Below are 11,700 nucleotides of genomic sequence, written 5' to 3'. Positions count from 1 at the left end.
TCTTTCTCTCAGTAAATAGTAATGGCACGGACATTATCCATGTTTCTATGGAAAACTGTTGAATCAAATCAGATGGATTTTGGCTTCTGTAAAGTACATCAAAATATATCAGCTATCCTTAAGTTAACAGTACAAAAAAAAAATATTTAATTGTCTTACTAGAGAGTATCTAATTCTTCAGTCAATTGATTAGGTCCATCTGCACAATTTGCGTGGTTCTCTTTACTGAACCAATGAGCAAAAACACAATGGTTTATCCATAAGTGTGTAATGCCATTCAGTATATACGTACATGTAATGCAAGGCAATAAGACAATGCAGCCTGAATAGGGTGTCACCCAAAGCTAGAACAGTCATCTTAGCCAATCAAACACAACCTCACTTCTGAAGAGTTTGATGCGTACATAAACGTTTCCATTAAGTCAAGACAAGATGTAAAGATGAGACCTTCAAAGATGGTCACGCTGGGTTTGGTAGTTCTACTTCTCTGGGAATGCGGTAAGTTCAAATGGACATATTCATTTATACACATCCTTTGTATAGAATATGATGGATATTTGGTTATCCCAATGTTTTCTCCTCGTTGCAGTTCATGTGGTAGAGGGGACACAGTCTTCATCCATACGTCCGGACAGTCATCTTAAGTCTGTCGATGTTGGAGACACGGTGACTCTGCACTGCTCCTACAAAGTCGCTATTTCAATCCACCTTTCTTGGTACCGACAAACCCTAGGAGATAAACCCCAGCTTTTATCTACCCTGAAGTCTGGACAACAATCTAGACTGCACAATCAGTTTAAGGACAATCCTCGCTTTTCTGTACACTGTGGTGAAAATCACCTGAGGATCTCAGATGTCCAACCTTCAGATTCAGCTATGTACTTTTGTTGTGAATCATCGGAAAATGATGGAATGATGGAATTTGCTGATGGTGTCTTCCTTAATGTAAAAGGTATGGTTCAAAACGAACAAAACACATCCATTCAATTTCAGGTTTATTATCTGATATTATTATCCATTATCTAGTTTCAAATAATAGAACAGATTAGAATCCTAGGTAATTAAGATGAGCATAACGTTCTAGTTTATGAATCTACAACAGATTATAAAACAGAATTATTTTGATGAAAGTCAGTGTGTGAGTCACACAAACCAGGAGCGAAACATTTCCATTTCATTTTAGGTTAAATATGAGATATTTTGAGCAGATTAGAATCCTAGGTAATTTTGGTTAGCATTCATGCAATATTAACATTCTAGTTTCTAAATATACAAGTTTTTATAGATCCTCTTGTCAGGGTGCATCTGCAGTAGAATTCTTGTGTAGCCGTGAGTGTCTTAGTAACACAAACCAGGAGAATCTGTGTCTAACTTGGAGAGACATATGAGACAGTGATCTTTTTCGTTGTAAATTCCGGTGATTTTTGTTTTGGAAAAGTATTATACACAAAATTCTGCACAAGATAATGTGACAAAATGTTTTAAGGTCCAGGTTCCAATACCAATGAAGTTGTCCAGCAGCCAGTGTCTGAGTCCATCCAGCCAGGAGGCTCTGTAACTCTGAACTGCACAATACACACTGAGACCTGTCCTGGAGAACACAGTGTCTATTGGTTCAGACATGGCTCTGGAGAATCCCATCCAGGAATCCTTTACACCCATGGAGGTAAGAGTGATCAGTGTGAGAAGGGCCCTGAGGCTGGGTCTCCTACACAGAGCTGTGTCTACAACCTCCACAAGAGGAACCTCAGCCTCTCTGATGCTGGGACTTACTACTGTGCTGTGGCCTCATGTGGGAAGATACTGTTTGGCAATGGAACCATGCTGGATATTAAAGGTCAGAAATTTGAAATTTGAAAGCAATTTTAAATGCAAGCAGAAATTACAAAAAACTAATTTGTAAAATTCTCTTTTAGTCTCTTCAGAGAGCATCCCAGATCTGCTTCTCCTTGTGTACTTCTTGGGTGCAGCAGTAGGAATCTTGTTCATGCTGATTGTCGTGTTGACCTGCTTTGTGTTTAAAATAAACAGGAAACCATGTCCTCACTGCAGAGGTAGGTGATGCTAATGTAAAGGCAACCTGTGAACCTATATCAGAAATTTCCTTTTTTCTTTTCTTTGGAGTTTCAAGCATTTGAGTAACTACTAACACAGGACAAATAATGTTAACTTCTTAACACTCTCCACCCTTAGTTTCTGGATCAGTCTCTCAGACAACACGTTCAATCTCTCCTGAATACAGAGAGGTATGTTTTTTCTTCAGCAATGTTGCAGTGATGCAATGCAATAACCTTACGTTTACATAAACTAGACCACTAACCAGGGTTAAAATTCTGTGTTTGACAATGAGCAAGATAGACAATGAGAACAGCTAAAAAGTAACACGAGTACAGTACACTATCTGACAAGTAACTCAAACAACCTTTTTCCACTGCTAGGGTGAAGATGCAGAAAACCTCCATTACGCTGCTCTGAATCTGAAGAAGAAGAAAACCAAACCCAGAAGAGAGAGAGATAACGTGGAGAGAGACACAGTGTACTCTGGTGTTAGAGATTAGAGCTGGGAGAAGAAAGCTGCTCTGATATGTTTATTGCTGGCTTCCCTTTCTATACAAATAATCTCATTAATCAGAATAATATCAAGAGTGATGTACTCTTGTTCTATATTTTTTGATGAATAAAGCTTTGTATTAAAGTTCATCATACTGTAATGTAAGGAATCTGTGTGTTTGTGTCTGTGGCTCAATTATCTCACAAACCGGGCATTCACGAGTTCAGTAATCACACCATAGATTGAATAGATGGCTTTTATTGAAGCAGAGCTGGTAGCAGAGCCAAGCCCGATGGTGGAGGAGGCCGGTAGCAGAGCCGGGCCTGGTGTCCGGGCATGGACTCGGGGTGTGGCGGAGAGTCCTAATGGGTCACGGCCGAGCAGCAGCTCAAGCAGATCCCCAAAAGGAACAGACTCACCTACGGGCTGCAGCGAGGCTGATGCAAGCCTGACTGTGGTGAAGGTCGGGGATGTTGGTCCTGACGTATGAGCGGTATGCCTGGGGAGGACCAGCGACCCAGGAGCTGGATGGTGTGGTCAGCAACGCCCTGGCTGGAAGCAGAGGAGGCCGTACCGATCCTGAATGAATGTGCGGAATAGTGTGAAGGGTCAATACCTGATTTGGCGAGGATGATGGTGGAACCATAAGCGGGAGGCGACATGTCCTGATTCCGTGAGGAATGGTGGGCTGGAGGGGAGGGCATGGCTTCTTGGTTTGGATAGAGCCAGATTATCCAGGGACTCATAGGTGCTGAGGGGAGAGTTAAGGCAGAAGAGGAAGATCGGAACAGCTGGCCTGTTCTGATTTGCTGCTTTTTAGGGTGAAGATGAATTTGTCTGGGGAATGTAGCGTGATGCCAGAGACGCATGGGTGAGCGTAGGGGTTGAAGGTGGACGTGAACTCAAGCACCTCAGGGAGCCAAAGAAGGCCAGGAGGAGCATGGCCTCTTGGGTGGAATCGGTGGAAGGGGAGGAGTAGCCAGTGCGCGGTGTGTATGCAGGCGGCTAGCAGGTCGGCAGTGAGGGGGAGCCGTGCAGAGGGAGAGCAACTTGCAGAAGAAGTTGATGAAGCCGATGCTGCCAAGGTACAGGATAGTGGAAGTGCGGATGGAGAGGTGTATGTGTGCGTGGAATGAAGCTTGGAGGATGGCCTCTTGGGTGTGGAGTGAAGATTGTGGAGGGGTGCCATCATGGGAAGATGGTACAGGAAAATAGGAAGTGGTCCGTCTCTTGTGCCAAGAGGCAATTTCTGGATGGAGAGACGGGAGGGGGAGTTAGTGTAATAGCGAGGAGGGGCTGGTAGAGAAAGGAGCCTGATGTGGTTGGTGTAGGCGGTTGGTGGAGGCTGGTAGCAGGCCAAGCCTGATGGTGGAGGAAGCTGGTAGCAGAGCCGAACATGATGCAGTGTGGTAGAGGCTGGTAGCAGAGCCAAGCCTGATGCAATGTGGTAGAGGCTGGTAGCAGAGCCGAGCCCGATGCAGTGAGGTAGAGGCTGGTAGCAGAGCCAAGCCTAATGCAGTGTGGAGGCTGGTAGCAGAGCCAAGCCTGTTGTGGTTCATAAAGGCTGGTAGCAGAGCCAAGCCTGTTGCGGTTCATAAAGGCTGGTAGCAGAGCCAAGCCTGTTGCGGTTCATAAAGGCTGGTAGCAGAGCCAAGCCTGATGCGGTGTGGTAGAGGCTGGTAGCAGAGCCAAGCCTGATGCAGTGTAGAGGCTGGTAGCAGAGCCAAGCCTGATGCGGTGTGGTAGAGGCTGGTAGCAGAGCCAAACCTAATGCGGTGTGAAGGAGGCTGGTAGCGGAACCAAGCCTGTTGTGGTTCGTGGAGGCTGGTAGCAGAGTCAAGCCTGAGGCTGGTAGCAGAGCCAAGCCTGTTGTGGTTCGTGGAGGCTGGTAGCAGAGTCAAGCCTGAGGCTAGTAGCAGAGCCAAGCCTGAGGCTAGTAGCAGAGCCAAGCCTAATCCAGTGTGGTGGAGGCCGGTAGCAGAGCCGAGCCTGATGTGGTTGGTGGAGGCTGGTAGCAGAGCCAAGCCTGATGCAGTGTGGGGGCCCTTGCGCCAGTGGAGATGAACAAGGAAGGAGGACAGGGCCACCGCGCACGGCATTGGTGCGGGGGGCAGCAACCCGGGACGGGAGGAGAAGGACGCCAGGACCACGTAATCACCCTGGGGGATGGCCATCCGGAGGGAGGCAGACACGGGGGGGGGGGGGGGGGGGGGGAGGAGGCCCGGAGGCAGAGGGGTCCCGGAGCCACCTGCAGGAAGGAGGCACAGGGCAAGGTTAGAGGGGCGCAGCCCTGAGGGGGCAGGGTCAGACCGGAGCTAGCAGGGGCAGGAACAGGGCCGAGGTCGGAGCGCCCCGAGAGGCGACGAACGCCGCAACGGCAGGAAGGCCGGCAAGGGCAGTAGCCGGGGCAGGAGAACAGGGGGCATGGGCTAGGCAAGAGGCAGGAACCTGCCAGGCACGGCCCGGCACCCAGCAGCGGGAGAGGCAGGCCAGGAGCGGGCAGGGCACCGACGGGATGGGCAGCAGCCGGAAGGGGCGGGCGGTCCAGAGCGGAGCCGCCCATGAGGATAGCGGCCCAGAGGGAGGGAGACACAGGGAAAGGCCAGGAGGCAGGAGCGAGTGGGGGGAGGCGCATGGCCAGCGTGAAGGCAGAGGCAGGAGCCAAAGCTGGGGCAAGAGAGGCAGGCGAGACAGGGGGCGGGAACCCACTGGGCGCGGCTCAGCACCCGGTAGCAGGAGAGGGCGGAGCGGCGAGTGGGTAGGCGTGCTAGTAATCTGAAGGTTGCCAGTTCGATTCCCCACCGTGCCAAAATGATGTTGTGTAATTGGGCAAGGCACTTCACCCTACTTGCTTCGGGGGGAATGTCCCTGTACTTACTGTAAGTCGCTCTGGATAAGAGCATCTGCTAAATGACTAAATGTAAATGTAATGTAATAAAAATACAGTCTTTATTGGTACATAGTATAGAGGTGTTGGTTTGGTTGGTCAACAGGTAAAACAAATAAAGCAAGTCAATACAGAGGGGTGGGATCGCCAAGCTAATGGTAGGGGAGCCAGAGAAGCCAATATAAACACCAATAGAAGGGTTAGAGTCCCAATATCACACGTGACCACTGTCTATAGACACACTGCAACTTCATGTCACACTGATAAACTTGATCTGCTTTAGAATTCACACTTCACCGCAACTTCATGTCACACTGTTAAACTTGATCTGCTTTAGAATTCACACTTCTGCTACTAGAATTCACTACTAAACTACTCTTCAAGTGCAAGAAGGGGGGACTAGGAAAGTTGTCTTCCAAAAGGGTCCAATATGCTACCCTGGCTACACCACCACCGAGGCTGGCTACACGACAGGAAAAAGAGAGGGGGGGGGGGAACAAGACAAAGGAATGACGAAAGTAAAAAAAAACACTCCAGCCTGTGATGTACAATACATGCACTCTCACTTACAATATCAATCAACAGGCTGGAGGAAAAGAAAAGAAACCAAACACTAGTTAGGCTATGAGCAACACCACAATCATGCGTGTAGAGAACAGCAACCAACAATGCCGGCTGCAGTTGAACAAGTCTAAAATGACTAAATGTAAATGTAAGTCTGCCGCCCATGTCACAATTTGCGAGGAGGGCTACGTTTGTAGCGTTTGGCAGCCACAATACCCAGCAGGTGCTTGTCTACGGAAAGTCACGCAAACACTGGTGCACCACGGTTTGGTCAGCGTCTGCACCTCCACACGCACACTTCGTACTTTAAGACAGCACCCAGATCATGGCTTACATCACACCAGTGCCAGCAGCAGAGTGACACCATACCGGTTTAAGGACCCCAGGTGTCTATTTATATACGCCTACCTCTATGGCAATTAAGTGGCCCACTAGACGCCCACTCCACTCCCAATTAGTGACGTCATTGGCACTGGAAAAGAGCGCACAGAGGAGAGAGAGAAAGAGAGAGACTAAAGGAACCCAGTCCTAGCCTGGTGCACAGGCTACAATCGTGAAGCAACAGATACATGAAAGCAACTTTGAAGTGATGTTAAACATGCAGCTTTTGAATAGGCAAGGTAGGCCACAGTCCATTATGAGGGCCCCTGGGGTCTGAGAAACTGCCGTTTAAACATTTGCAAAGTTATATGAACTTACATGATTTTAGCAACATTCTCAAAGCTTGAATTGAAAGGCAATGAAGGAAAAAGAGGATCAATGAAGTGGAGCAGATAATGAAAGCAGGACCGTGCATGCCGTGGTAAATGGAGCAGATGACGTGGCACTCAACTAACTTGGAAGAACTGAAAGAAAGGTCATAGTAATGTATTCATTTAGCTATACTAAGCAATCGTACAGAAATTAAACTTCATTCAACTTGGTTTATGGAAATGAACGTTGTCTCTCTGCCATTTCTGGGCGTTTTGTGAGTGGATAGCTGACCAGGTTATTCAGCAAAACGTTTGGCCCGCCCAACTTTGAGAATGTTACTGAAATCAATGAAGTTCATAAACTTAGCTGATAATGTTAAAACACAAGTTTGTCAGCCCTCAGGGATCTCCTAATGGGAACTGGCCTGCCTTGCCTATCCAAAAGCTGAGCCTTTTATGACACCTCAAATGTAATATGCATTTTTCACATCCAAACAACTTCTTCCGCTTCACTGCAACCCCTTGGATCCCGAGCTAAACACCTGCTGAATTTCAAATTCACACAGTGCCTGGTTTGTGAGATAATTGATCCACAGACACAACACACACACATTCCTGGCATTATAGTATGATGCACTCTGTGCCTCATTCTGCTCAAACACCATTCTGATCTGTGTGATTATTTGACCTTCACATTTAAAGGTTAGCTTGCATGGGTGAATTGCCTTGGTTTTTTTGAAACAAATTACCGTAATTTTTGAAAATATGCTGCATTTTCTATGAACCGCACCCCACCAGAATGGAAGCTTTGTATTTAGATTATCGTGTATCAGTAACCAAAAGTTAGTTAAGAATCTAATTAAGTGTATTAAACCTTTTCCATTACAGCATTTTAAAAATAATTATTATTTCAGTACAGCCAGGAGTGTGTTACTCTGAACTGTTCAATACACACAGACATGTGCAGAAGAACATACTGTCTAATGGTTCATATATGGTTTAGGGGAAGTCTGTCAAGGAATCATTAAACCCATGGAAGTAGGAGTTCTCCGTGTAAAGGAGGCTGGGTCTCCTATACAGAGCTGTCTACCCCAAGAGGAGGTTCATGATGTTGTCTTTTTATGATATTTATAGCTGTATCCTGTATCGACGTCACAGTGACTATGCGGTGTGCTTACAGAAAAACAGTTTCACAGTCAGACCCCTAGCTAAGGCCACCCCTGTCTGTACACAGGAAACTTCCTTCAAACCGTCGGTGCAGCAGGCCCACAAACACCTTTTACAAAACACCTTTTACAGAAGCACCTTTTATTTTCCATAAAGAGGACATTCAGGTCATTGACCATGACATGAAGATGTGTAAGTCATCTCTCAGTCTGGAGCGGAACACCCGAACAATACAGTTATAGTCTAAATAAGTAAAAGTGCTTAAACTGTCCTACAAATTTTTTTCAAACGTGTCTTGTCTCTTGAGTATTGCAGTCTGCTGCATAAGTAATAAGGTTATCTAGACAGTATGGCTCTTGCACATACTGTAGGACCCTCCTACTTTGTTTCTGTTCCTTTCACAAAAAGTGAAAGGTTTCTGTTCCTTTCAACAGAAACCTTTCACATGTTTTGTTCAAGACAACAGACCTTGGTGGCTAAATTATGTTAACGTCTTAAGATTCATCTTATACATTGTCAGGCATGGTCAGGGTTGGACAACATGCTCAGAGTTGTAGCCAAGTTGACTTGGTGGATGCATGATGGAGACCAGATACTGTATCTCACATTATACATGATCTCTATGGAGACAGGAAGTCCCTGTGTTTCATGTAGTTCAGCTCCACCTCAAGATGGAAAGTGTCACATAGATCACCTGACAAAGGTGCATTAGCTGTGCTGGCATCAGTGTGAAGATGTGTGTGCATGGGTATCAATACAGACTTTACCTGCAGAGAATGAACAGAAACTAATGTTGTAAATGAATAAAGACATTTCTCATCTAGTGCTACCTGTTCATAGGGTCAGATGCTCTCCACTTTTATTTTGTTTTCTGTGGTGGTCTGTAAGTACAGTGCCTTCTCACATACGACCCTTTTACCTTCTCATTCTCTCCCTCTTTTTCTGTCTCACTCTGCGTTGCTCGTTAACTCCGATTGTGGTTTTCTGCAGGATGCATGCTACTGGTCTGGTATTCTCACATTCAGTACTTGGGTGCAACACTTTAATGGTCTTCAGTCACTCGCTATGTTGGGGACATATGAACACTCTTTAAGTATGAAATTACCATTTTGAATCTAATCTGCAAAACCTTTCCCTCTCTGACACTGGGACTACAGTACTGGGCTGTTGTCTCTGCTTCGTCCACTGTAAGGACAGACTGTGTGGATATGGAACCATGCTGGACATTGACAATGTCTGCTCTTTGTTTCTCTCTCTCAGTAAATAGTAATGGCACGGACATAATCCATGTTTCTATGGAAAACTGTTGAATCAAATCAGATGGATTTTGGCTTCTGTAAAGTACATCAAAATATATCAGCTATCCTTAAGTTAACAGTACGAAAAAATAGTAAATTGTCTTACTGGAGTATCTAATTCTTCAGTCAATTGATTAGGTCCATCTGCACAATTTGCATGGTTCTCATTACTGAACTAATGAGCAAAAACACAATGGTTTATCCATAAGTGTGTAATGCCATTCAGTATATACGTAGATGTAATGCAAGGCAATAAGACAATGCAGCCTAAATAGGGTGTCACCCAAAGCTAGAACATCTTAGCCAATCAAACACAACCTCACTTCTGAAGAGTTTGATGCGTACATAAACGTTTCCATTGACCCAAGACACAGATGTAAAGATGACACCTTCAAAGATGGTCACACTGGGTTTGGTAGTTCTACTTCTCTGGGAATGCGGTAAGTTCAAATGGACATAGTCATTTATACACATCCTTTGTATAGAATATGATGGATTTTTGGTTATCACAATGTTTTCTCATCGTTGCAGTTCATGTGGTAGAGGGGACACAGTCTTCATCCATACATCCGGACAGTCATCTAAAGTCTGTCGATGTTGGAGACACGGTGACTCTGCACTGCTTCTACAAAGTCACTATGTCAATCCACCTTTCTTGGTACCGACAAACCCTAGGAGATAAACCCCAGCTTGTATCTACCCTGAAGTTTGGACAACAATCTAGACTGCACAATCAGTTTAAGGACAATCCTCGCTTCTCTGTACACTGTGGTGAAAATCACCTGAACATCTCAGATGTCCAACCTTCAGATTCAGCTATGTACTTTTGTTGTGAATCATCGGAAAATTATGGAATGATGGAATTTGCTGATGGTGTCTTCCTTAATGTAAAAGGTATGGTTCAAAACTAACAAAACAAATCCATTCAATTTCAGGTTTATTATCTGATATTATTATCCATTATCTAGTTTCAAATAATAGAACAGATTAGAATCCTAGGTAATTAAACTGAGCATAACGTTCTAGTTTATGAATCTACAACAGATTATAAAACAGAATTATTTTGATGAAAGTCAGTGTGTGAGTCACACAAACCATTTCCATTTCATTTTAGGTTAAATATGAGATATTTTGAGCAGATTAGAATCCTAGGTAATTTTGGTTAGCATTCATGCAATATTAACATTCTAGTTTCTAAATATACAAGTTTTTATAGATCCTCTTGTCAGGGTGCATCTGCAGTAGAATTCTTGTGTAGCCGTGAGTGTCTTAGTAACACAAACCAGGAGAATCTGTGACTAACTTGGAGAGACATATGAGACAGTGATCTTTTTCGTTGTAAATTCCGGTGATTTTTGTTTTGGAAAAGTATTATACACAAAATTCTGCACAAGATAATGTGACAAAATGTTTTAAGGTCCAGGTTCCAATACCAACGAAGTTGTCCAGCAGCCAGTGTCTGAGTCCATCCAGCCAGGAGGCTCTGTAACTCTGAACTGCACAATACACACTGAGACCTGTCCTGGAGAACACAGTGTCTATTGGTTCAGACATGGCTCTGGAGAATCCCATCCAGGAATCCTTTACACCCATGGAGGTAAGAGTGATCAGTGTGAGAAGGGCCCTGAGGCTGGGTCTCCTACACAGAGCTGTGTCTACAACCTCCACAAGAGGAACCTCAGCCTCTCTGATGCTGGGACTTACTACTGTGCTGTGGCCTCATGTGGGAAGATACTGTTTGGAAATGGGACCATGCTGAACATTAAAGGTCAGTAATTATATTTCATTTTTTTTTAAATGCAAGCAGAAATGAATAAAAAACGTATTTGTAAAATTATTTTTTGTCTCTTCAGAGAGCATTCCAGATTTGCCTCTCCTTGTGTACGTCTTGGGTGCAGCATTAGGAATCTTGTTCATGCTGATCGTCGTGTTAACATGCTTTGTGTTTAAAATAAACAGGAAACAATGTCCTCACTGCAGAGGTAGGTGATGCTAATGTAAAAGCAACCAGTAAACCCTACTAACGCAGGACAAATAATGTTAACATCTTACCACTCTGCACCCTTAGTTTCTAGATCAGTCTCTCAGACAACACGTTCAATCTCTCCTGAATACAGAGAGGTATGTTTCCTCTTCAGCAATTTTGCAGTGATGCAATGAAATATCTTTAAGTTTACCTGAACTATACAACTACCAAGGTTACAAATTATGTGTTTGACAATGAGCAAGATAGAAAATGAGAACAGCTAAAAAGTAACACGAGTACAGTACATTATCTGACAAGTAACTCAAAAACCCTTTTTCTTTTGCTAGGGCCAAGATGCAGAAAACCTCCATTACGCTGCTCTGAATCTGAAGAAGAAGAAAACCAAACCCAGAAGAGAGAGAGATAACGTGGAGAGAGACACAGTGTACTCTGGTGTTAGAGATTAAAGCTGGGAGAGGAAAGCTGCTCTGATAAATTAATCGAGCCATAGATGCACACACAAACGCTCACATTCGTGGCATTATAGTATGATGCACTCTATGCCTCGTTCTGCT

At 44.7% G+C, this 11,700-nt stretch overlaps 1 protein-coding gene and 1 gene segment (V, D, J or C); both read left to right on the top strand.

Annotated features, from left to right (window-relative positions):
- The first annotated feature begins 915 nt into the window (after positions 1-915).
- LOC136967402 (T-cell receptor alpha chain V region RL-5-like) lies at positions 916-2,558 on the top strand. The segment is given in 5 exon segments: positions 916-952; positions 1,493-1,837; positions 1,926-2,054; positions 2,194-2,246; positions 2,439-2,558. Coding segments are annotated over 5 exon segments (684 nt in total).
- Positions 2,559-5,112: 2,554 nt separating this feature from the next.
- LOC136967401 (uncharacterized) lies at positions 5,113-11,592 on the top strand. Its single transcript, XM_067261163.1, has 6 exons — positions 5,113-5,305; positions 9,691-10,053; positions 10,583-10,931; positions 11,017-11,141; positions 11,228-11,280; positions 11,473-11,592. The coding sequence occupies exons 1-6, from the start codon at positions 5,113-5,115 to the stop codon at positions 11,590-11,592; spliced, it is 1,203 nt and encodes a 400-aa protein (XP_067117264.1).
- Positions 11,593-11,700: the final 108 nt, after the last annotated feature.

The sequence above is a fragment of the Osmerus mordax genome, chromosome 23 (assembly GCF_038355195.1).
Source record: "Osmerus mordax isolate fOsmMor3 chromosome 23, fOsmMor3.pri, whole genome shotgun sequence".
Classification (NCBI taxonomy): domain Eukaryota; kingdom Metazoa; phylum Chordata; class Actinopteri; order Osmeriformes; family Osmeridae; genus Osmerus; species Osmerus mordax.
Note: the sequence above shows the minus strand (reverse complement) of the source record. Positions and strands in the feature narration are given on the sequence as shown.